Raw genomic sequence first — 27,695 nt, forward strand, 5'->3', positions numbered from 1 at the left:
CCAATGAGAACACACCACTGCTGGCCCCGCCCCCGCGAGAGATTTGTGCCAGAAAGACGAACGAAAACTCTGGGATTGTAAACGAAAACTTCAAAAGCATAAATGAAAACTCTGGAAATGCTTTTGTAAGTAAAGATCAGTGAAAGAAAGAAAATAAACTGTTAGCAAAACATGCAGTGTATTAAAAACAAAGTCAAACATTTTGCCTGCGATTTATTTTTTTATGTTTCAAAGACATTTTATTCAGTTTCAATTTATATTTTTATTAGTTTTTTTGAAAAGTTACGTTCATTATTTTTGGATCAAATGTAATTCCATATCGGTGCGGTGTGAATTGGCCTTAATGTACCTTATTAAGGTGAATTAAAATGCAGCCTTATTAATGAGCAAAACGTTCGGATGTTAAACGCACTATTTACGCATGGCTGGGAGCAGGTGAAGATTTCTTTCGTACCAACTAACATTTGGAAAATACGAACATTTTAATGAATCCGAAAATTTACGCCAGAACCACTTTACACACGATTTACACAAAAATTCGTTCTGCTCGTGTTTCATAAATGAGACCCTTTGTGTTTAAGTCTTCCACTTTTTTCACAAAACCTTTTCTCTCTAGAAACCCAGTCAGTTTGGGTTAAAATTCTTTGAAATTCAGCTATTACTTACTCAATGACAACATATGAAACTAAATTAAGAATGTGTATCAGAAAAATTGAGAATGTTGGAAAACAAACTACTTGATTTCGCATTGTTGTCTAATGTCCATTAAATCTCTTGTATTTAACCAGAAAGAACACACATGAACAAATGACTATAATTATATGTTACTGCCTCTGAAATAAAGCAACATGCAGCATAACATTGATGTTCTCTGGCTCATCCTGGACTGAAGCACAGGCTCTACTCTCCAGCACAATGGTGACCCACAAAACACATGATAGAAACCCTCTAAATCCCAAAAGAACAATAAACACTAACAGATCTCTCAAGATCTCAGCATCTTCACTTATTACAATCCACACTTTATTTCACATTAAAGTTATTATTGAGAATTAACAGAGGTTTAGATGTTGATGTTCTATTGAATAAAATAATAAAGTTTGAAGTTACCGTTCTGGTGGTCAGTACTTGCTTTAGTTGAGCTTTTGTCCCTTGACACTTTACCATTAGTATTTCTCAGATTGTTTTAACTGTGTTCCTAATGTATGTTTGTTATAGCAAAAAAAAAAAAAAAAAAAAAAAAAACCTCAGATGTTAATTATCATAAAGTGGTCTGACTCATTGATAGTAGAGTCTGGTCTCTATCTAAAGTGTTTAATATCACTTATAATTTAAAGTACCAAAACTGTAGTACTATAAACAATTTCTTTTTTTCTGTGAAGGTCATGCAGACTCACACAGACATCAAGAATCAGCATATGAATCTCAACAAAAAATTCATTTCAACTCACAATGTCACAAAACAAGCTACTAAAGTCACAAAAAAAGCTTTGTTGATGATTGACCTTTTTTTATGCTTTTTAAAGTGAAGGTATTTGATCGTAATAATTCAGGAAATACCTGTAAAATAACAGCATTTTTCGGTTTATTTAAATTAGGATATTTTACTTTAATTCTACAGGTTTTTTTTGGCTGCCATTCATTTGATCTTTTTACCATTTAACTGTTTTGTTACTGTTTAATTATTTTTGGAATTTTACATTTGTTTGTAATTTAAGAAAACAAAAAATACTGTATAAAAAATACAGTAAATTTTCTGTAAAAAATATGTGAATTAATGTCATTTTTCATTAATGTCATAACACATAAAATAACAGCCGAGTTGTTAATTTACATACATTGTATTTTTACAGAGTGTATAATTTAAAATAAAAGAAAATGACCGTAAAAAAAATCACAGTTATTTTCCATAAAATTAGGATTTTTTTTTAATTTTTTTTTACAGTGTAGGAGCCATACAATTTACTGATGACTTAATTTAAAAAACTGTTCTATTGCGCATCTGATTTGGCAGTGAAATTGTGAAGATGTGAAGGATTCTATTGGTCCAGTTAGTATTTTCACCCCATAATGGCGGCCGCGCTACCGGAGCGCCATCTAGTGGTTGTTACCCAAAAAGTGTCGCCTCTTGTGTAATGCGCGAATCGGTGGGCGGGGCTAAACAGGCAGGAATGAAGTAGGCGTTGATCTTCTTCTGCAGAGGCGGTGCTTGCTGCCCGTTGACGTCATAGATCCCCACTTTGTAAATCCTGTCGTTTTCTGGGTCTGGTGCCAATTAAAGCTTTTATTGGACTAACAAGGAAGTTTTCAGCTCTAAAACTTACAGGATATTCTTAAAGTATGATGACAAATGATATGTCAAAAGCTCAAGGAGAATTTGATTTCTCAGTTCATGACCCCTTTAATCTAGATTTGTTCATAAAAAAATATTTTTTTATTTTATAAATAAAAATATGACATTAGGTCTTAATAAATGTAATTATTAATAGTTTTTTTTTTTATCTGATTTTATGCCTTCTATGTTGTGCACTCATTCACATTAGTTCACTGATATAGTCCACTTGACAAAAAGTTTGCATGCTGGATGCCAGCATAGTACGAAACTCCCAGCATGCACTGCAGAATGAATAAATTATGCAGCTTTGTTGCCACCATTGTTGAGATTGATGTGCTGATTTTTGTTATCTGTGTGTGTCTTAATAATTTTTTAGTGTATGGCATTTAAAATGAACTATTAGCTGATTGTTGTTGGAACTCCTGCTGTAGTTTCACAGTGGCAATAATGGAAAAAAAATAGTCTCTTAATAATGTAACAATAGATAAAACAGTATGAATTCAGTGCATCAAGAGACTATGTGATGGTTATGTCTTCACCAACACATAACTATCAGCATTCAACAATTTTTTTCTGCCATAAATATATGAATAGTTTAAGCAGCCAGAGGGAAAAAAAAAATGTATTAAAATGTCATGGGTAAAGAGCTCAACTAAAGCAAACGCTGATCTCCTCAATGGTAACATCAAACCAAACATTTTCACCAAAATATCAACATCTAAACTTCTGTTAATTCTCAATAAGATCTTCTGTAGAAGTAAAGTTAAACTGGTCAGTAATAAGTGTAATAATGTGTAATGGCTGGAAGACAGTTGTAGTTCTGCTCGTAGTTTCTGCTCGTATTTATTCCATTCTTGTTCCTCTTTTCAGTGATTCTGCTTGTTAACAGCAGGTGTTCATCATTAATAATCAATCATCACTTAAATATAAACTTAATTATCTCACTGCAACACAGCATCAATGTTACTTTTACTCTGTAGTGTGGACACTAGAGGATGTTCCTGTGGGGTTGAAAGGGTTAAAGGTGTAAGACACACCCACAAAATGTATTTTAACAGTTACAAACTGTTAGTTAAAAACAGTTATGTAGTTTACTGTAAAATTGAGTTTTATTTAACAGATGGTGACTGTGTAGTTGCTGGTGCAGTGAAAATCTTTTTGTTTAAAATGTTTGTATTGAACTCTAAAGAAATAAGTTCATAGTAATGATATGAAAAAATATATAAATTGATGATATAAAAAATGATATAAAAAAATTCGTTTGTAAATTTAAATGGTACTCCGACAGTGTTGCCAGTATTTTACTGTAAAAAAGCCCGGCAAGGTCTAACAGTGTGATCTTAAAATGTCATCTAATTGTCATCAGCGAATGTGAAATGAGTCCATACACAGCCACACACACAACCCAGCAAGTACACACAAACATACACACACATATTCCCATCCATTCACACTGCAAACAAAAATAATAAAACAAGTTTTTTGAGAATTCATCTTATCATCTTACATTTTCTCTACATTCTTATTGCTCTTTTGTTACAGCATGTGTTATTTTCAAAATCTTCAATGCTATAGTTCACATATTGTGTTTGAAATCTAGTTCACAAGTATGGTTAAAACATGAAATTTTTGTTGTTGCTTCAGCCCTGATGTCCATTGTAGTGGACATGAAAAAAATGTAATAAAAATAGTTTGCACAAATCTTTTTTTTTTTTTAGACTCATTTATACATTAAAGAAGAGCAAATATCAAGTGGATAAAAATGTTTGCTCAGTGGAACATAATTCAGGTCAGAAGGGGTTAAACGGAATGGCTGAAATAAAACAAACCACACACACCATTTCTATTATAGATTTGAACATATACAGGTGATGAAACACAGTTCAAAACTTCTGCTTTAACCCTGTGACCTTTTTTATTACTGCAAGTCCATAAACCTTTGCTCACTAGTCGCTATAAATTCCTTTATAGGTCTATCATGTTTGGTTTTATCACACTGTAATATATATTACAGTGTTCCTTTTTAAAAGTCTTTGACGACATGTTGTATTGTCCAATTTTGTCCTGTGCACGTTTGCAAAATGAGATGATAGTAGGAATCCTGTCCTTGGCCGATCTCAAGACATCGGTTTGTTTTCCTATTTCTTATTGCATTTCCCTAAATGTAAAACAAAAACCATGAAATTAATTTTCACTGATTATATCAATGCTCAAATTATAATTATGATCATATACAGTGGGTACTGAAAGTATTCAGACCTCCTTCAATTTTTCACTCTTTGTTATATTGCAGCCATTTGCTAAAATCATTTAAGTTCATTGTTTTCCTCATTAATGTACACACAGCACCCCATATTGGCAGAAAAACACAGAATTGTTGACATTTTTGCAGATTTATTAAAAAAGAAAAACTGAAATATCACATGGTCTTAAGTATTCAGACCCTTTGCTGTGACACTCATATATTTAACTCAGGTTCTGTCCATTTCTTCTGATCATCGATGAGATGGTTCTACACCTTCATTTGAGTCCAGCTGTGTTTGATTATACAGATTGGACTTGATTAGGAAAGCCACATACCTGTCTATATAAAACCTTACAGCTCACAGTGCATGTCAGAGCAAATGAGAATCATGAGGTCAAAGGAACTGAGCTCAGAGACAGAATTGTGGCAAGGAATTTTTTTGTAACTTTGGCCAGATCTGTGCTTTGCCACAATTCTGTCTCTGAGCTCTTCAGGCAGTTCCTTTGACCTCATGATTCTCATTTGCTCTGACATGCACTGTGAGCTGTAAGGTCTTATATAGACAGGTGTGTGGCTTTCCTAATCAAGTCCAATCAGTATAATCAAACACAGCTGGACTCAAATGAAGGTGTAGAACCATCTCAAGGATGATCAGAAGAAATGGACAGAACCTGAGTTAAATATATGAGAGTCACAGCAAAGGGTCTGAATACTTAGGACCATGTGATATTTCAGTTTTCTTGTTTTTCTGTCAATATGGGGTGATGTGTGTACATTAATGAGGAAAAAAAATTAACTTAAATGATTTTAGCAAATGGCTGCAATATAACAAAGAGTGAATAATTTAAGGTGGTCTGAATACTTTCCGTACCCACTGTATGTATAGACAATAGCCACACACTTTTAAATGTTAAGCAATGTGGTGTAAAATAATAAAACAAATAAAATAAACATCAGGACCATACCTGAGTGAAGTCCCAGTATATACTCAGTCCTTTCTCCTTGGCTTTTTTACAGTCATGTAACCCTGGTGTGCTTCCACTACCGGGATCCGTTAGACAACGGTTGGAGTTATACTTGTGAGATTTGAGTCCTCCAATGTAGATCTCTCCATTACGATTGTAGTAACAGTACTGTGAGAGATGTGGAAACGAAGAGTGTGTTTTGGATGTAGATATTCACAGCAAAGGTTTGCACTTACATACAGTACCTGAGGCTTATAGTAATGACACCCATACAGAATAGGTACACTTCCAGGAACAGGTCCTTGATCAATACAGTAATCTTGAAAATCATTCTTCAACTGTCAAGAGAAACAAACAGCAGAAGTTTTATGGATGACTGGTTTAGATGGACCAACTATTTACTAAACTTTGTTTATGTCTTCTTGGGAGGGAAATTGTGTATATCAGAAGACTCTGAGCAACTTACCGCACCATAACCCATTATATCTTCCCAGCTGTCCAGCCGAGGATAAACATTTTCCAGATACCATTTGAAGGGCTTACATTTGAGTTTCTCTCGTAACTGTTTTCTTTCAGTCACATCACCAATATCAATCCCATGATCCTAGAGGAAGAACAGTAATTTTATTAACCTGGTTCAGGCTGATGATATGAAGATCAATGAAATGAAGTTATAAACAAGACTGTTAATGTTCAACTGACCTTGAAACAATGTTTACTATTACTATACCTTCAGAGGAAGATTCCAGGCAATATTTACATTAGATTTATATTCATCCAGCCAGATTTCAGCCACTCTCAGAGCATTTCGAATCATGACTTTGCTGAGATCTGGTGAATAAGGCTTATGTGCTCTTTCAATGTGAGCGATCTTTGAACATGGCACCACTTCAATACTCCCACCACAGAGCCAGACCTGATTTAATATTAAACATCAGATATTGATTAAATTCAAGCACTTTTAACACATCTATTATATGCATTTTTTGGTGCCACAATGTACAAGAATAACTTACACGTATTCCTAGTTCAACATTTTCACCCCCATAAATTGTCATTCCTTCATCCAAAATGCCAATTTCTCCTAAGAACTGACGATCAGCGACAAAGATACCCATGACTGAGGGACTCCTAACAATGCAGAAAAAATTATGTGAGGTTAATCTCAACTGATTTATTCAAAAACACTGATTCATTTAGGAACTAAATAAGCAATTATCTTCATAAATGTACTGTTCACTCAACCGATTCGATAAAAAAATACAGATTCATTTAGGAAGGAACCCAGCTTACAGGGAACATTCTCAGAACTCTGCCTAACATTCTGGCAGAAGGTTCTCTCAAAGTTATGAACAAATGTTCTTTAAGTAACATTAATAGAATGTTGTTTCAAAGTTATCTGGTGTTTAGTAATGTTCTCAAAATGTTAGCAGAAAAATGTAGAATTTATTGTTCATAGAAAGTTTTTTTTTGGCAAAGTTTCAGTTGGACATTCTTCTAATGTTTCTTAAATGTTACTACTTGTTGTTCAGAGAACACTGAAAAGTAACATTAATGTCTGAAGAATGATAAAATAGAATGTTCCCTAAACATTCGAATAACCGAATAAGGAAAACTTTTTAAAAAACTGGATGTTTTGAACATTCAAGATAACATTCAGAAATAAGGTTTTCATAACTTAATGAGAACGTTAGCAAAACATTCTTAGAATATATTTGTTAGTTGGAATATAAACAGCCATCTGTAGAAATGTTTCAATGTTCGCTCAACCGATTTATTAAAACACAGATTCGTTTACAAAGGAAATAAGCATGAATGTTGCATCGTTTGCTCAACCGATTCATCTTGAACACTGATTCTTTTAGGAATTAAAAAAAAAGCCTTTATACACTAAATGATGCAACTGATTGATTAATTAATTAATGCCATTGTGTTGCCCCAAAACGCGTTAGGTTGATTATGTTTTGATTCGTTTGGAATTATTTTTTTTTTTGGCTGTGAAAAATGTATCTGCCACATTGCAGGGCCGCTTAAAATGAACTATAGAAAGTCAGATTGTTTAAAATGGTGAAAAAGTTACACCACTTACTTCCCTGGTTCTGATGGGTCTTTAAGTTTGTACCATTCTGGCCGGAAAGACTCGTACATGCACCAAAGGTTCCAGTCAAACGCATGAGCAGCAGGAATATACTTAACAACCTCCAGCGTGTCAAAACACACTTTGTCAAACACTGGCGACACCACTATTGTTCTGTCTGCTTTGATTCTTGCAAGCAGTGGCTCTGCCCTGAAACAATAAGGCAGTCAAAATGTTTAGTTGGCAAAGATAGTAAGTCCCTCATGTTATCGTATTCAGACTAGTATTTACCATTCCTTGTGAACCTCAATGTGGGCATCCAGAATGGCCACCACCTGACCTGTGGCCGCTTCCCAGCCTGATATTCTTGCCTTGGCAAGGCCCATCTGCCTTTTGTGTCTCACTTTCTTGATTAAGCCAGGTTTGTCTTTATTAATTAGACCAATATATTCATCTAGAGGCAACTGCAGATCCTCTGTTAAGAAATTTTAAATATTTATTAGCATAAATTGTTATTTTCAATCAGTAATATTATTATACTAAATATTAGAATATTTAATAAAATAATTTATAAGTTAATTCATGTACACTTTTCTTTATTAAGAAAAATAAAAATGCAGTTCAAAATATATTATCTGAATGTCTAACATCAAATAAACAAAAACGAACCATTCAAGCTGTAGTCGTCCACCAGGATGATTTCTGTTAGCAGATGAGCAGGTGTTTTGTCAATGATGCTGCGGATTGCCCTTTTAATGATCGACAGAGCCTCGTTTAAATAAATCAGAATCACACTAATAGACGGCAGGTCCTTAGGGTAGATCTTCACAGCACATCTGCACGCACACAAACACACACACATTTGTTAGTGAGAACATTGTACAGACTTCCATTGATTTTATATCAGTTTAATGATATTTCTATCACATAACCCATTCCCTACCCCTTAAGCTACCCATCACAGAAACATTTGCAAAACACTAGATTTAAATAAAATCCTGTTTTGAACGATTTATAAGCCTTTTTAACTAGCGAGGACCAGTAAAGTGTCCTCGCTGGTCAATTATATTAATAATTCACTACATAAGCAGAGGTGGAAAGTCCAGGGGTCAGAGAGTAAAAGTCCTGCCATATTTTTATTCCACCCACTGAAGCATTAATGACATAAAATAAGTGTTTAATTGAGTGATGATTGACCCTTATTGAAGACACCTGATGATAACAAGCAGAATCACCAAAGGAGAAAATCACAATTTTTAAGTTACCATCATCGAGGTCAGGGTTTGTTTTAGTTGAGCTCTTGACCCTTGTCTTTTTAATATTAGATTTTGTGTGTGCTGTTTTAACTGCATTAAAACCAACCAGACAAGCAAAGAAAAAGATGATCAGGTGGTGTTGGTTATGTTTTCACATAACCATTATTTGACCTGAATCACCAAATTCATTTAGAGCCCAATCTTAGATTTACACTATTGATTACAGCAGCACTGTGATTCTACAGCAGAAGATCAACTTTATCAATACAAAATTTTTTTTTGAAAGTTATCCTTACCACACACACAAAAAAAACATTTTAGGCACGCACAGACATCAAGTATCAGCGTATGAATCTCAACAACGGTGACAAGCAACATATTCTGATCAACAGATCAACTCTGAACATTAGAAAACAAGCTACTAAAAAGTCACAGAAAAACAGCAAAATTTAAATAGTGAGAATAAAGAAAATTACTAAGACAATTCAGCTCATAATTTATTCATGCAGCAATGCATGATGGGAAGCATGGATGAATTTTGATTGGTGGCACCCAGAATGCATTGCAACATGCTTTATTTCTCTCACCACTGTTGAGATTCACAGACTGATTCTTGATGTCTCTGTGTTTAAATGAAACTTACTACCTTTATAAAATATATATTTTTTGTATTGTAAAAGTTGATCTTCTGCTGTAGAATCACAGTGCTGCTGTAATCAATAATGTAAATCTAAGATTAGGCTCTAAATGAGTTCAGTGATTCAGATCAAATAATGATTTTGAGAAAACCTAACCAACACCACCTGATCAGCTTTTCTCTTTGCTTGTCTGGTTGGTTTTAATGTAGTTCAAACTGCCCAAACAAAATCTAACATTAAAAAGTCAAGGGTCAAGAGTTCAACTAAAACAAACCCTGACCTCGATGATGGTAACTTAAAAATAGTGATTTTCTCCTTTGGTGATTCTGCTTGTTATCATCAGGTGTCTTCAATAAGGGTCAATCATCACTCAATTAAACACTTATTTATCTCATTAATGCTTCAGTGGGTGGAATAAAAATATGGCAGGACTTTTACTCTCTGACCCCTGGACTGAGGACATTTGGCCCTCACAAGTATAGCCAAACTAATATATATACACACATTGTTGGGTTTCCATGTTTTATGCAGACATTTCATAAACAACAGTTTTTATACTATACAAACTGTATATTCTATCCCCTTACATTAACCCTACCCATCACAGAAAACTTTCTGCATTTTTACATTTACAAAAAAAAAAAAAAAACTCATTCTGCATGATTTATAAGCCTCAAATTAAGGCCCCTACAGTGACACGTGTTCTTTCAGGTTGAAGTCCCCACGGGGGTAGAAAAACATGTACACACAGACATATTAGTTCATGTGTCCAAAAGTGACTGTAATTTTTGTTACAAAACCTATATTTATGAAATAAATGCTATTAAAAATACATTTCAAATAAAAAACAATTCCCAAACTGTTTTCAACATTGATAATAATATGTTTCTTGAGCAGCAAATCAGCATATTAGAATGAGTTCTGAAGGATCATGTGACATGGAAGAATTCATTCAATTGCATGCGAATGCGTCAGACCGGAAACGCAAGTTCATGCGAAAAGTTTCACATTTTTTCGCTGCGTTCCAAAGTCCTTGTTTTTGTTTTTTGTTTTATTTTATTAAATGCTTGAAAAGATAAAAGAAACAGTAACAGTAATTGTCATCATTATCATATAACAATAAAACTTTCAGTCCAGATTAAGTGCCAAGTCCTTAAACACAGCCAGGCACGTGCACACATAGACAAAAAAGGGGCTTGAGCACCTGCCCTTTTTCTTCCTCGAGAGAAAGTGCCCTTTTTTCTGGGGTGGTTTTTTTTTAAATAAATGAATATATATTCCTGTTTATGTACAGCTTCCCTGTCAAACAAATATGTTTACTGAATAAAGCAAATAAAAAAATACTATATATCAGGTCGGCTTTGTCGAGTTCAGATGCCCTCCCTCCTCGACACAGCATTCATTCCCGCACGCGCGCGCGCCCCGCCCCACCTCATGTTTGCTGCTGGCTGAAAACTTGTGACAACTATTCCCGGGAAAATACAACTGCTGTCTGGTGATGAGAAGCGAAAAAGAAAAAAGCCCTAGATGGATCCATCCCGTGCATTTCTTTCAGGTAGGCTAGCCTATTTTCACAAACCTGAACGTTTTGGCTATTTAAGGGTTATTTATACACGCTGCATTAACGCTGCATTAATAGTTTGACCACCATAAACACATCTGCCTGATTTGATACTAACGAAATTTATGTCATATTATAATTTCAATTATTTTAATGTGCTATGCATTGCGTTTTGAACCATGGTAAAGATACCTGTAGGGCTGTCAATACCAGAAGAGGAGCATCCATGAACAGCATTATTAGACAGTTTTCTAAGGATGCACGATTTATTAAAGCTATTTAAAAACCATAATACAGCATTACATAATGCTATTCTTAAATCTATGCTTACACAGGATAATACATCAATAAAAGTTTAAACCCTTGCTCTGTCTTTGCATGTTTGATGACCATATATTCTTGTTGAAGAAATTACAGTGGCTGTAGCATTTCTATCAAAAAAATATTATTAATATAATGGCCGAATATTATAATTTAAATAACAATATATTTTTAATTATGGTGGTTGGCTTTAATCATGGATTTGATCGTGCTGTGCTGTGCAGTGTAACAACAAAAATCAGCACGCTTTTGGCGCCCTCTGCAGGCATTTGTTATAATATATAATGTATTTATAACATTTCAGGGGAAAAAAACTCTTGATGTGTTTAAATATGCAGATTAGCTTATTTTGGTTAATTTAGAATAAATCTACAGATGCAAACAGACGGATGATAGTAGGCTTAAAACAAACACCATCTAAATGGGTTAGGGTTAAGTTCTTCCCATTAGAGTAAAAGAAGACATTAAAGCAAAAATAGACCAAAATCTTAAAATTGTCCACTACATGAAAGAAGTATTCAAATAACCAAAAGAATTAAAACAATTTATTGATTCGTGCAAAATAAACAGTACATAATAGTGAAACTATGTCCCTCTCCTCAGTTCAGTCATTTATTCTAAATATATAGCTACTTCAAAATAGTTGCTGTTTTCTGCTCTTGAGATAAACTCTCGTGAATACTAAAGACGGTCTTTGTGTGAAATGATTATTTTGTAGAAATCTGTGGAGAGTGTAAGGGAAGTCAAAGTTGTCAATATATTTAAGGGTTCCTTATTTTGTAAATAAATAATTATGAGAAGTGCCCTTTTTTCCACTTGAGCCCCTGCCCCCCAAAATGTCTGTGCACGTCCCTGAACACAGCCACTGTTCTCATAGCTTTCAGGTTTTTAGAAATCTCGTAACACCGGTCAATTTAATGGCCCAATGAAAAACAATGAAAACCAGGACATTTTCATCACTTTATAAAAAACAACCGGGACGGCCAGGACAGTACGTGAAAACAGGACATGCCCTGGGAAAACAGGACGTTTGGTCACCCTAGTCTAGTGTAACAGGTATTGTGCCGTAAAAAGCACCCTCGTCGCGAGAACGCCATTTGAAGATAGCCGCCTTAAATCGAATAACAACCATCTCATTCTATATCACATTTTGTCCAGATACTATGTAAGCTCCGCCACTAAATATAGATATAAGATGTAATTAGAAGTTAATAATTAATTATTTTTTAGAGTAACTTACACAATACTTGTTATGACAAGCTTTTACATTAATGTCGTCATTGTTGCAACTGTCCCTACACTGACAGCCATGATAAAACTTGCTGTGCTAGCTTGGCACAACAGTTTTGACACATGATAGCTATACCTTTTAGAAGCTAAGAAAACACTGATTAAAATGATATAACTTTATAATTCTTCACGCAAACAGCTTAGACAGTAGGCCTATGACAACAATTCTGAGCATGAAAAAAATTACTTTTTTACTAAAAGTATTTTTTTTGTAGAAGGAATGGTCACATGTGACTGATTTTTTCCAGAAAGGAGGAGAGGGTTAACTGAGCTCATTCCTGATTGAAGGTAGGCTATATGCCATGTTGCAACCGTCCCCACTCTCCCCTACTTTATAGACCGCATTAAAAGTTAAAACAGGTCTTGGGGGAAAAGTTCCTGGGACAATTTTTTCCAGGTAATTTCAGTGGAAGCACAGCTTTAAATTAAACTAAACTAGAAAACTGTTATAAAGCTGTTACCTGTGGTCTCGAGTATCAGGGATTGTTCTGTTTACTGGTAATCTGTTACTGAGGAACACATTGTATCCGTAGTCCTGAAACTGTCTCTCTGCTTCCATCTGTTCCTCTTCTGTGAGTTCAGCTCCCCATGAACTGAATAGAGGCGACTTTGGATACAACTTCTTAACCTCAATTTTCTTTGTCATTTTCTGCTCCACGACAGGCTCTTTGACTTGCTGATTTTTGACATCTATGAATTTAGCTGAAAATGAACGTATATAACAGTTGGCATCTTTTAATCACTGATAATGTTAAATTAATATGTATATAATGAGAACAAATTCACCTATTTTATGAACTTGATCTTCTATTCTCTTCAGTCTTTTAAGAACCTCCAGATCTTCTGGCCTTTGTAACCTTTTGTCATGAACTTTTTCTTGTCTAAGTGACATGTAGACTAGACTGTAAACTATAACACCAATAACTAACACACCAACTCTTGTAGCAGTCCTCATTTTCATGATGTCCTTGTGGCCGTGAAAAATGCTTCGGGAGTTTATGAATGCCTGTGCATAATGTTTCCTGTAATCAAAGGTGTAGTTCACTTTGATTTATGCAATACACCTCTTATATGAAATATGGGAGTGGTTAAAATAATAGCTGGATTTGTCAGTTGCATAAAGTCAAAGTTCTATTATTATTCTACACTAACTTTCAGAAGTTTGGGGTCAGTAAGATTATTTAATGATTTTGAAAAAAAAGTCTTATGCTCACCATGGCTGCATTTATTAGATAAAAAATACAGTAAAAAACATATAATATTGTGGAATATTATTACAATTTAAATTCTATTTGGATACATTTTCAATGTAATTTATTCTTATAATAGCAAAGCTGAATTTTCAGCATCATTACTCCAGTCTTCAGTGTCACATGATCCTTCAGAAATCATTCGAATATGATTTGCTGCTCAAGAAACATTTATTATCAATGTTGAAAACAGTTGTGCTGCATATCGTTTTTAGTGGAAAACAAATATGTGATGACATTTTTCAGGAGTCTTTTATGAACAGAATATTCAAAGAATATTGCAACAATGTGAGTCTTTACTGTCACTTTTGATCAACTTAATGTGTTCACATACACATACATATACAGTGGGTACTGAAAGTATTCAGACCCCCTTAAATTTTTCACTCTTTGTCATATTGCAGCCATTTGCTAAAATCATTTAAGTTAATTTTTTTTCCTCATTAATGTACACACATCACCCCATATTGACAGAAAAACACAGAATTGTTGACATTTTTGCAGATTTATTAAAAAAGAAAAACTGAAATATCACATGGTCCTAAGTATTCAGACCCTTTGCTCAGTATTTAGTAGAAGCACCCTTTTGATCTAATACAGACACAAGTCTTTTTGGGAAAGATGCAACAAGTTTTTCACACCTGGATTTGGGGATCCTCTGCCATTTCTCCTTGCAGATCCTCTCCAGTTCTGTCAGGTTGGATGGTAAACATTGGTGGACAGACATTTTTAGGTCTCTCCAGAGATGCTCAATTGGGTTTAAGTCAGAGCTCTGGCTGGGCCATTCAAGAACAGTCACGAGGTTGTTGTGAAGCCACTCCTTCGTTATTTTAGCTGTGTGCTTAGGGTCATTGTCTTGTTGGAAGGTAAACCTTCGGCCCAGTCTGAGGTCCTGAGCACTCTGGAGAAGGTTTTCATCCAGAATATCCCTGTACTTGGCCGCATTCATCTTTCCCTCGATTGCAACCAGTCGTCCTGCCCCTGCAGCTGAAAAACACCCCCACAGTATGATGCTGCCACCACCATGCTTCACTGTTGGGACTGTATTGGACAGGTGATGAGCAGTGCCTGGTTTTCTCCACACATACCGCTTAGAATTAAGGCCAAAAAGTTCTATCTTGGTCTCATCAGACCAGAGAATCTTATTTCTCACCATCTTGGAGTCCTTCAGGTGTTTTTTTAGCAAACTCCATGCGGGCTTTCATGTGTCTTACACTGAGGAGAGGCTTCCGTCGGGCCACTCTGCCATAAAGCCCCGACTGGTGGAGGGCTGCAGTGATGGTTGTCTTTCTACAACTTTCTCCCATCTCCCGACTGCATCTCTGGAGCTCAGCCACAGTGATCTTTGGGTTCTTCTTTACCTCTCTCACCAAGGCTCTTCTCCCCCGATAGCTCAGTTTGGCCGGACGGCCAGCTCTAGGAAGGGTTCTGGTCGTCCCAAACGTCTTCCATTTAAGGATTATGGAGGCCACTGTGCTCTTAGGAACCTTAAGTGCAGCAGAATTTTTTTGTAACCTTGGCCAGATCTGTGCCTTGCCACTGTAGGGAAAACACCCTAGGAAGTAAAATTAGCTCAAATGAAATATTTAGGGAATTATAAAGAGTTGTTTAGATTACGACCGAGCAACTGATTCGTCCAGCGTTCATTTGCTCGAGCCGTAATAAGCTCTTGTAACGGATATAAATATCCAACAATCGTGAAAACACTGATTAGAGCACGGTAACTTGATCACAGTTTAAGACATTAAATCATAAAGCACATAATACAAGACACTTTCCTTTTAAAATCTACAAGAGATTTTATTTATTCTAACACAAACTAATCTAACACAAAGGCACGCACATACACACACACACATTCATACGCGTTGCAGTAAGAAGGAAATGAGAGAGAAAGAGTTTTGAAAGAGAGAGAGAGAGAGAGAGAGAGAGAGTGATCTGATTAACCGAATTCCTATCAATGCATTTCAAGGACCAGAACGAACCATGAATCATTCATTTATGCACCAGTTCAGTTTTGGTCTGGAGGTACTTGCTTGCGTTGACTTAAAGGTGAATTTCCCTCGTCGTGCAGAGAGGGGTTTCCCAAGTCGATGATTGGTCCAGATCAGGTCCGTGTGGAACAATGAAGGAAGTCTCTTTGTCGCTGGAGTTGAAGCGGCAAAAGTCGTTGGTTGAACTTTGCGGCGAAACGTAGGACACGAGACTTTCAGCGGTAAAGGAAAATTAAGTAAAGAAAAGAAAAGTGAGTGAAGGTTGGATGGCTTGAATGAGCGGCTGGTCTGTTCTTCTTGTTACTCCATTGTTCTTGGTACTCTGGTCATGGTTTCTCTTACCAGAACTAACCAACTCCAGTTCGTTTACTAACCAACTTCTCCCCTTTCACTATCTTGCAATATGATCATTTAAACTTAGTTGTTTGTCACACCTCTGAGGAGTCTTGGCCAATCAGACATTGTCCTGTTTCAAGAGGGCCTTCCTCTGCCCCCAATAAAACATAAGTGTCACATCCTGGTCTGTCTCTGCTTTAGCAGAGTGCCATTTTAACATAATTGCTGTTAAATGGGATACAATACATTTTAAACAGATTTCATTCAAGTCAGGATATAGGAAAGGGGGAAAGAATCAAATTAAGTCCAAATAAGGCATACTTTCAGTCATTCAGTCAAGAGTTAACACATTTACATGAATTGTGAGTGTTTCTAAAGCCTAACTGTTTACAGGTAGTACTTGTGGACACATAATGCAAAATGTATGTAGTTAAAAGATGTTTGAAAAGTCCGTTAAAATTGTTGGAACAATTTTGAAGCAGATTTATTTGTTCAACAGTCTCTTTGGCTCTCCTGTGAAGTAAGGAAACAAAAGGGTCTGGATTGTCTCTCTGTCTTCTTGGGTGACCCTTTGGTATGTCGCTTCTGCTATCAGGAAGCATGTGTCGTAAAAGTAATCAGCCTGGCTTTATCTGCAGACGGACCGGAGCCGGAACCTCAATTCTGATTTAGAATTATGTTTTTAAAGAATCATCTGAATGATTCATTTGTCTGGTTCGTCCACAGTTCCTACACCAATTCTGTCTCTGAGCTCTTCAGGCAGTTCCTTTGACCTCATGATTCTCATTTGCTCTGACATGCACTGTGAGCTGTAAGGTCTTATATAGACAGGTGTGTGGCTTTCCTAATCAAGTCCGAATCAGTATAATCAAACACAGCTGGACTCAAATGAAGGTGTAGAACCATCTCAAGGATGATCAGAAGAAATGGACAGAACCTGAGTTAAATATATGAGTGTCACAGCAAAGGGTCTGAATACTTAAGACCATATGATATTTCATTTTTAATAAATCTGCAAAAATTTCAACAATTCTGTGTTTTTCTGTCAATATGGAGTGCTGTGTGTACATTAATGAGGAAAAATAAATAACTTAAATGATTTTAGCAAATGGCTACAATAATGACAAGGAATGAAAAATTTAAGGGGGTCTGAATACTTTCCGTACCCACTGTATACACACACATATATACATACATATTTTTTATATATAATATATATGAGAAAACTATGACCTTCTAAGAATGACATGAGCTAACAACAAAGTCAAGTGATCAATACTAATTTATATTGAAATAGTCTAAAATAGTCTGTAATGTGTTCTATGTCAGGAAAATGAAAGAAAATGCACCACACTCCCTCCCAAGAAAAAAAAAGAAGAAGAAGAAAAAAAAACAAGTGCCAAAGCTATAGGTTGAATATCTTTATTTATGTACAGAAAGAAGTAAAACTCGAGAAGACGTGAAGACCAGCAGAGAGCTGACTGGACACAAGAGCAACCACCGGATGCTAATAGCTGACTGTTTTGGCAGGTTTAGTCTCTCCAAGCTCAGCCTCCAGATAACGGTAACGCCGATGGCGACGCAAGGTTTCAATGGCCTTCTGCTCGAGGGAGGAAGGTGTGATGCCTAAGTCCTCCAGTCCTGGGAGGTCAGGGTACTTAATGTCCGTTGTGTGGAACTATAAATGAGGGTTTAGATTACTTGTTAAGTTCTTGATAATAAACTAAAAACATATGTTGTAATGCTCTGACACACATACCCGGTCGACTTTATCACGGGTTGTCCAGGGCTCGAAAGGGTTCATCTCAAAAAAGCTTGCGATGAGGCTAAAACCAGAGAACACAAAGTGAATATATGAGGCTGCCAAGGCCAAAGTGAACTTTTTTTTTTAAAGTTTAAAGGAATAGTTCACTCATAATTGTTAAAACAGCACTCAAATTTAGTAAACATACACAGTATATAACATTTTTTAGGACATGCTTACTGATAGATAGGGCGAGGCATGGGATAAGCCAAAAAGGGCCTGTGTGCCAGTGCGTACACATACTCTACCAAGTCATGCAGTAGATACCGGTTGGGCCTGTAGAGTAAGAGATTCATTTTTTCGGACACAAGAAATTATAGAATGGAAATGCATAATTTTTTGAAAAATTAGAAGGCAGTGAAGGAGAAATGGGGCCGGTTCTTACCCAACTAATGCATATGTTTTCCCATTAGCTTCGAGGTCTTTGATGGCATTGACAATGGCTCTGGCCACATCCACCACCTTTAAAAATTAAAGGAGGGTAAAATATTTAATCTGAAATAATAAGAGAACACTATGGTGCCCCTATCTGAGAGCCTTCTCTGCTCTGATTGGTCAGAAGGCCCAGTGTGTTGTGATTAGAAAACAGCGTCTTCTCAACCTATCAACAACACAAACCACTCTTCCAAGCCTCAGCTACAACTATAGTGTTTGAGGCAGAGTCAAAATAGATGTTGTTTGCTGGCAGCCAATGAAGATCAAAGACGGCATTATGCAAATGTGTTACAAACCTGCGTAAGATTTGTGCAGGAAGTAAGGCTGGAATTAGGCTCGTTTCAGGCAGTTTGGAATCAGTTCTTTCTTTTGGGAGACAATAACTGTTTATCGTGCACTTTGAACTGCAGACCTTTCACATTCACGAACAGCTATATTACACATTACATGAAAAGTAATATCTGAAAAGGCATAATAGGTGCACTTTAAATGAGATGTGTTCTTGTGTTCAAGCTGATTGATACTCACATGAACAGGCTGCTTGACTGTCTTCTTGCCCATTCCAATTAGAGGTACAGCTTTGCCAAACCAACGCATGTCTAAACAGACAGCAAATATTATGGATTCAACAAAGCAATGTACTGAGGTCAAACATGCAAAACCTTGGGTTAGGTATCAACTGCACAAATTAATAATTTGTGTGTTGATGCGAAAGATGCAGAATTTGCAATATACATAAAAATATGCATGGAAACGGCTCAATGGATGCCGTTACACAATTATCAGTAAAAGGTCAATTGGATGGAAATAGACCGGAGATGGCAAATTACACAAACTTTTTTAAAATGCATATTTAGTTTATTGATGTGAAGTGGATAGAATCTACTGACGACAGAACTTTCATTTTTGGGTGAACTGTCTCTTATAGACAGACCAAATTCTACCACATAAAATGAAGGAAAATATTACATTTTCACACTCAGTAACTGTTTTCAGGATGCAGTCAGATACCTACTAGCAAAGTGGTTCAAGAATCTATCTTCTCTTCCAAAGCACTCCGAGGGTTTCATAATGATGGCATCAGGGAACTCTTCCCGCACCGCTGCCTCGCCTACAGCCTGAAAGAGTTGAACTCATTAGAAGCAGTTATGACACAAGAGCAGTGCAATCGTCATACTTTATCATACAATCATAGCTTCAATTTGTAGAATGCATTACTATTGACTTCAGAAAATTTTACTTACATTGGCAGCCTAAATAGCTACTTGGTTATTGGTTAACAATTTTCTGCATAGGTTATGTCAGTGGAGAAACTGAAAGTCATTTCAGAAGTCAAAATGTTTTGGTAATATTTCCTTTGGAGGAATATAATGTAATCATAAATTGAGCACGATAACAATCAGGAATGTGCATAATAAAAGTAAATGGGGTCTTTTGGTGCGTTCAAGTCATGTCGGAAAGATCGTATTTACGAGCAGAACTGACATGAATGCCACCACAATGTCGTAAATACCAGTGGGAAGCTCGTAATTTTCTTTAAGCTCCGATCTGTACGAGTTGGGGGCGTGTCAGTCAGAAACATGGCGAAATACCACAATATTACAGGTATTTAGCATTGAATTGTCAGGCTTTTCTATTTACAACAAAGTAAGCTGATTCCCAGCAAAAAATACAATAGCATCACAATATAAAAATGTAATATGCAACAATAAAGTTTACAACAGCTTCATACATTAATTAAAAAACATAAAAAAGCAACATACAACTAATGTACATTATTTGCTCTACATTTTCTAGAAGCAGAAGTGTTGTTATTTTGTGTAATTAATTTAGAGAAGGCACACCGCCATCATACTCCGACGAAAGTGACTTGAACGCACCTACCGTCGTACACACGATTTCCCACCTCGTAAATACGAACTTCTCAGGAAGACTTGAACGCACCATATTTTAATTTTATGTTGATTTTAAAGGTGCCCAAGAATGCTTTTTCACAAGATGTAATATAAGTCTAAGATATCCCCTGAATGTGTCTGAAGTTTCAGCTCAAAATACCGCATAGATTTTTTTAAATTAATTTTTTTAACTGCCTATTTTGGGGCATCATTAACTATACACTGATTTTGGCAGCGCGCCACCCCTTTAATTCGCCTGCTCCCTTCCACACGAGCTCTCGACTATATTACAGTGCATTTACAAAGTTCACACAGCTAATATAACAGTAAGAAACGATAGTAACTTTAACCAGATTTAACAGTACATTAGCAACATGCTAACGAAACATTTAGAAAGACAATTTACAAATATCACTAAAAATATCATGCTATCATGGATCATGTCAGTTATTATTGCTCCATCTGCCATTTTTCGCTGTTGTTCTTGCTGGCTTACCTTGTCTGTGCACAGATCCAGACGTTAATACTGCCTTTCCTTGTGTAATGCCTTGAACATGGGCTGGCATATGCAAATATTGGGGGCGTACATATTAATGATCCCGACTGCTACATAACAGTCGGTGTTATGTTGAGATCTGCGTGTTTTCCGGAAGTCTTTTAAACAAATGAGATTTATATAAGAAGGAGGAAGCAATGGGGTTTGAAACTCAATGTATGACTTTTCCATGTACTGAACTCTTGTTATTTAACTATGCCGAGGTAAATTCAAATGTTGATTCTAGGGCACCTTTATTTCACCACTGGAAAAATGGGCTTTCAATAAAATGTGAAAACTTGAGAAAACAGAAAAAAGGCTGTTGTCTCCCTTTTGCCAAATAGGTAGAAAAACATCAACACCCATAATGCACTAGCCCTGGGCATGTTGTCGTCCAAGACCACTCCCACCAGTCTGCTATGGATACACTTGACCGGAGTCAAATGCTGCCTTGGTTTAGTAGGAAATACTTCTTAGCAAACTTTTAGTCATAATTGGTGTCGACTTGTATTGTTCCCAGGTGCAAGAATTCAAAGAGTAAACATTTAGGGGGAGCGAGTTAGTTTCGGTTTCCAGAGAGGGATCCAGGGCAGCGTCTAAAGGCTGCAAAGAATTAAAGGGATAGTTCACCCAAAAATTAAAATTTGATGTTTATCTGCTTACCCCCAGGGCATCCAAGATGTAGGTGACTTTTTTTCTTCAGTCGAACGCAAATTATGATTTTTAACTGCAACCGCTGCCGTCTGTCAGTCAAATAATAGCAGTGATTGGGAACTTGAACAATAAGAGTCGAAAAAACTTCCATAGACAAATCCAAATTAAAACCTGCGGCTCGTGACGGCACATTGATGTCCTAAGACACGAAACGATCGGTTTGTGCGAGAAACCAAACAGTATTTATATAATTTTACACCTCTAATACACCACTATGTCCAACTTCGTTCAGCTTCCGGCTAGTGAGGTCTGATCGCGCTCTGACAACGGAAGTGATGTCTCGCGCTCATTGAAGTATATGGGCGAGACATCACTTCCATCTTCAGAACGCGTTTTTTGACCTCACTAACAGGAAGCTGAACGAAGTTGGACATAGTGGTGTATTAGAGGTAAAAAATTATATAAATACTGTTTGGTTTCTCGCACAAACCGATCGTTTCGTGTCTTAGGACGAGCCGCAGGGTTTAATTTGGATTTGTCTATGGAAGTTTTTTCGACTCTTATTGTTCAAGTTCCCAATCACTGCTATTATTTGACTGACAGACGGCAGCGGTTGCAGTTAAAAATCATAATTTGCGTTCGACTGAAGAAAAAAAGTCCTCTACATCTTGGATGCCCTGGGGGTAAGCAGATAAACATCAAATTTTCATTTTTGGGTGAACTATCCCTTTAAAAAAAAAAAAAGAAAAAGAAAAAAAAGGGAAAGAACACCACAACTGTGTGTTTGTAGACTCCATTTCAAACAGGATGACAACGAACAAACTGTTTTAAGTCAAACGGAGGGGAAAAACTTAAGAAACTGCCGTTCCGTCAGTTCCGCCCGAAGCAAAATGCTGTGGTGCATGGGTAAGAAAGCTGTTACATAGCGTTCCAGTTTTACCATAATGCTGTTTAAAGAGTAGACAAAGAATGTTTTTTCGGTGATAAACCTGCTCGTACAATAACTGTTCTGTTAATAACCCTCTGTCGATCCGACTGTCCGAGGGCGGGGATAAAAAAAATGCACAAGTATAATCTGTAGTTTTCTAATATGTAGCTGTCAAAAGTCTTTTGGTGACAAATAAATGGGAATTTCTTGGTCCAGGTAACATGGAGAATGAGTAAACTTTGTTCATTTACATATACTATTGACACTGTAACAATGCAAAGCAGGTTGAAAATCCTTGAAGCTACACTTGAACTATGCACACACACGGTTTTTGAGTAAGGATGTTACCTTATTCCTTAGATACTTGGAGGGGCTGCGGATATCTGCATTAAGGTGGGACATATGGATGAATTTTTTAATTCCGGCTTCACGAGCTGCCCTCGCAATCTGCTGGGGGATGGAGACGAAGACATCTTCAAACTTGTAGTTCCTTTAAAAGAGAGATAAAAATGTGTATAAAATGAGATGCAAAAAAATTAATTAAATATATATCTGCAGACCACGTCGAGATATCAAAGTTAGAATTTTGTTTAGCATAGGCAGAATTTAGTTTAATAACCATTTAATTTGGAGATATAGTAAAGCTCTGATGTTATGACTTTAGAGATGCAAAAGAGAAGCTTTAGTGGCTCCCTGCCATTTTTCATCAAAATAAAAGTTTTATGGTTTAACATTTGAAAATGAAGAACATTTGAAGACATCCATAAATATTAGTGCTGTATAATTTTACAGTTTCGATTTTTCATTTTACAGTGAAATATTAAAGGTGCTAAAGAGGATGTTTTGTTTTATACATTTTTGCAATATTACTTGAAACTGTCTTTACTAACTGATAAAAGACAATTTATTAGGTGCACTGAAAGGAATAATATTAATATACATCATCTGTGCACGAGGTAGGGCCTTAAAAACATCAGCTGATGATCGCGTAAACGATTGGCCCTCTGGCTTGTCAGTCACTGCCATGACGTTCCTTGTGAGAGACGAGCGCGGCTGCGCTCCAGTAACTTTCCACACTCCACAGGCGCTGCATGCAATGTTTTTGTCAGGAGACAGGAGTAAGGGCCGTTTCATAGTCAACGCATACGCGTCCCCGAGGCTATGCATCGTTACGCTTCGGCCGCCATTATGCGTCGGTGCGTAGCCAAATGTGTCGTCCTAGTTTTTGATACGCGACGCGCTGATGCACGCAATACTATGCGTTGTCGGTGGGGGCGACATTGCAAGTATTGTACATTAATTCAAGTATATTGTGTTTACAGAAGAAGAAGGTTTGAATACAATGGCGGGCGAAGAGGAAAAATTATGCGAACTTGTATTCATCCTAAAATACTGGAAATGTCTCTCCTCGTCCAGGCTTCGCATGGGAAGCACCAGAGACAAACTCCCCATCCTGATCTCTTTTTTGATTTAAAGGGCGAACATCGCTATCTCTGCGTTGCCTTTGTTGCCGCCGATGTAAAATCAGCAACAGAATACACTCCTCTTCAGTTGCCATTTTGATCTGAATATCACCCGACTCTACTACCCTGTTGCGTGAGCGGTGTATTGCATACACGCATCGCCCGTGACGCTTGCGTCCACTGTTTAGACTATGAAAGGGAGCGCGTCGCTCTCGTTGCTTGCTCGCGTTGACCATGTAACGGCCCTAACAACTGCAGATTATGAGTTACCTGTGGTGAGTCCGACATAATGAATCCACTAACACGACACAGCGAATGCCGGTGGTAAACACTCGTGTTCCAATACGAGTGTTTACGAGTTTTGGGAGGCGTTCCTTCGAAGGAGGGGGGGTAGTTCTTACGCATGCGTTCATTTCAAAAACTCAGTAACAGTCTCTGGTTTCTCAGTCGACGAAAAGATCCTCTTTAGCACCTTTAAGTCATATTGCTATGTTTATGTTAAATAATTTTATATTAAGTTTTATATTTGTAGTTTTAAGTGTTTTAGTAATATTTTATTTTGATTATTATACAGCCATATTGATATTTATTTATTTTATTAGTTTATTTAACAGGGACAATGCAGTATAATATTGCTACAATTTCAAGCAGCCGATGCTTCACATACAGGCTCATTTGCAGTATAATCAGTTTTTGTCAAATTGTTCAGTTCTGCAAACTTGGAATTTTTAAGCCACAATCAAAATTTTTTAATCAGAGGAATAAATAAATACAAAAATACAAATAAATTGCAATTAAGATTTTTTCCCCCCAAATCGTACAGCCCTAGTTTCCAGTACCTGGTCTCCCACTCTCTTCCCACAAGGTTGATCACCACGTTGGAGTGAGCAATCGCTCTTTTGATCGATTCCTTATCTCTTGCATCCCATTCCTGTAAAAGTGTCAATTTGATCAGTTTAGCCCACTTTCATTAGAAAGAAAACTCTCCCTCTGGAAATATCACACATGGTTATGGGCGTGCTCACCATAAAGATGATCTGGCCGAGATCGCCCATAGGTCTGAGGTACATAAGATCGTACTGATCACATCGGTGAGGAATCACGATCTGGGAGCCCATACGTCCTAAAACAAACCCGAACAACATTTCAAATGAATGAAACGGCAATGGAAGGCTTGTAAGTGAATGAGGCTCATTCTGGCTTTTACGATGAACAGCATGTGGACTCACCGAGTCGGTTGACGACATATCTCCCAAGGAATCCAGTGGCTCCAAACACTGTTGCAGCTACTCCACTGGAGGACGAGCGGCCTCCTTTTCCTTGCGGCACCACGGCATGATGGATCTTCCTGTGCTGAACAGTCACAGGACCAGCCGCCAGCAACACTGGAGAACAGGTGCCTGATGAACAGAGGAAATAAATCATGTCAAAACAAATATGTCTAATAAAATAATATAGACAAATATGTTTATTGGAATAATTCAAATACACTGAAGAAACCCTATAAGGTCTACTGTATAATATATACATTTCTAGGGCTGCTACATTAACATCATGATCAAAACTTTGCTGGAAAATCTGTTGTACACAATCTACTACATGCATTCTGTCATCTGATTGACAGTTTTTACTTTTATAGCAAGAAAAAAGCCTTTTAGTAGAATTCTAAACATGTCCAACTTCAGGTGACTTTTTACTGTGAAATCATTACTAATTTTTCTAAAGCAAGTTACATAAGAATAGCTTTTATAAACTAGAGTTTTGATAAAACTAAGCACTTAAAAATCATCTTACTAAGACACATAATTGTGAGATACAGAGTGACAATTGATATTTATATGCCTTTTATGTAAGTAGTCTGCTCTACTATAGAATTTACATTATTCACATTACAAGCTATCAGAATTAATCTTACATTTTGTCTGTATAAATATATCAGACGCCATGTTTTTGCTCAGTTTGGGCAAAAATGATGGTCCATATTCTTCAATATCATAGTATATGGGCAAAAAAAGGCGTGACATATCAAATATGATATAAAACAAAACAAAACACACATGGAAACTTTTTTATATTTTATATAATATATATATAAAGCACATTATATATACTGCCCTCCAAAAGTTTGGAAACACCCCTGGCAAAGTGTGGTTTTGGACGATATCAGCATAAATCCTTATTTTTTGGTGCAAATACTTTACAGTAACTTGACATTATCATTGAAGACCAGCAATAATAATTTTCATTTTAATTACATAATAATGGCAATATATACATGTCAAAGTCAGACATGCCCCCCATGTGATGCCTGGTTATGGTTTAAACTTGGCCCAGGTTTGTAAAAGATTTTCGGGTCAGCACACCTTAATAGCTTAATTGATTGCCAATTAAGTTTAGAATACAATGAACCAATCAGAACCCAGTTTAGGTCAGATAGCTGCTAATAATGAATATTTTGAGGAATTGAAAATGTAAGTTTTTTTCTATGTATAAACTGTTTATGTAATAAAATATGTTTGCGTAGTTTGTGTTGTCCCTTATCAGTGCAAAATTATCACAAATTAAAAATGATTCATGCCAATATTGTCCAAAACCCCACTTTTCTAGGGCATTTCCATATGGAAAAAATTAAGAGACCACTTAACATTGATTTCTGAACTTGGAGTGGTTTCTTAATTTTTTCCATAGCTGTATATATATATATATATATATATATATATATATATATATATATATATATATATATATATATGTTTTATGTATTTATGAATTATATTTCATATGTCAGACTTTACAGGGTAAATGTGGTAAAGAGTAGTACGACATGCTTCAGAATAACAATATTTGCATAAAATATTACATGTTAAATGTTGCAGAACGTATAAAGTTATAGGAAATAATAAAAGCAGCATTTTGGGCATCAAATGTGCGCCTGTGATGCCAATAAATACTATCTAGGTAGGGAGCTCACTATGTTTTGAGACATACTCTCCGATTATCATACACTACACACTGCATACAACTACTGCATTTAGTAGAAAATGATAAAATTAAAGTCCTGCAATAAAACAACTCGTTTTTATAGTTTTAAATGACACACTCGCATTTTTCTGAGTATCCTGTATCTGTTCTAGGGCACAAATGAGGCCTGATGTCTTTAGCCGGGGTCACAAAACACAAGACACCGATTTCCTTATAACATCATATAATAGCTATATTATTCGTCCCGTTTACAGCCTCAGCCATAACAGTGTTTATATACAGTCACACTGTCTCTATGGTGAAGTAATCTAACGGTGAACTCACCTGAAAGCTTGGGAAGGACACTCGCAGGACGGCAAACCAGAGTGACAGCCGCCATGATTCTGGCCGTCACCAGAGCGGAGAACGGAAGCTGAGGAGGGTCAAACGCAAAACTAAAACTCGAATTATAGGGATTACTACGGTAAGAACATGTAGAAAGGATTTTATTTATATATTTATTTTATCATTTTAAGTACGCCAAAGAAGCAAAAACTACGCTATAAATATATTATAAAAGGAAAATAGAAAGCTTCGGACGATAATATTTAGGATTCTTCATACATTTGTAGTATTAACATTACACGTGTATCATAGTTATTTTTTTGTACTTATTTTATTGTTTAATTGCCTTGTCTAAATAATTGCGGTGAAATCTCCACATGTGAACTAGTTTCTAAACTAAACTACAT

General features: G+C 36.3%; 2 protein-coding genes across 2 annotated transcripts; both read right to left on the reverse strand.

Moving 5' to 3' along the window:
• Positions 1-3,667: 3,667 nt before the first annotated feature.
• LOC137014773 (probable polypeptide N-acetylgalactosaminyltransferase 8) lies at positions 3,668-13,696 on the reverse strand. The gene is made up of 11 exons (XM_067379293.1): positions 13,475-13,696; positions 13,150-13,390; positions 8,292-8,458; positions 7,914-8,097; positions 7,635-7,832; positions 6,562-6,676; positions 6,276-6,461; positions 6,012-6,149; positions 5,791-5,883; positions 5,546-5,713; positions 3,668-4,493 (listed from the first exon to the last, which is right to left on the reverse strand). The coding sequence occupies exons 1-11, from the start codon at positions 13,647-13,649 to the stop codon at positions 4,359-4,361; spliced, it is 1,800 nt and encodes a 599-aa protein (XP_067235394.1). The 5' UTR covers positions 13,650-13,696; the 3' UTR covers positions 3,668-4,358.
• Positions 13,697-17,658: 3,962 nt separating this feature from the next.
• On the reverse strand, positions 17,659-27,380 carry ndufa9a (NADH:ubiquinone oxidoreductase subunit A9a). The gene is made up of 11 exons (XM_067379405.1): positions 27,289-27,380; positions 25,212-25,382; positions 25,008-25,105; positions 24,822-24,913; positions 22,868-23,009; positions 19,523-19,625; positions 19,036-19,106; positions 18,458-18,534; positions 18,253-18,348; positions 18,028-18,094; positions 17,659-17,946 (listed from the first exon to the last, which is right to left on the reverse strand). Exons 1-11 carry the CDS (start codon positions 27,341-27,343, stop codon positions 17,776-17,778), a joined length of 1,143 nt encoding a protein of 380 aa, XP_067235506.1. The 5' UTR covers positions 27,344-27,380; the 3' UTR covers positions 17,659-17,775.
• Positions 27,381-27,695: the final 315 nt, after the last annotated feature.

Source organism: Chanodichthys erythropterus, chromosome 24 (genome assembly GCF_024489055.1).
Source record: "Chanodichthys erythropterus isolate Z2021 chromosome 24, ASM2448905v1, whole genome shotgun sequence".
NCBI classification, from domain to species: domain Eukaryota; kingdom Metazoa; phylum Chordata; class Actinopteri; order Cypriniformes; family Xenocyprididae; genus Chanodichthys; species Chanodichthys erythropterus.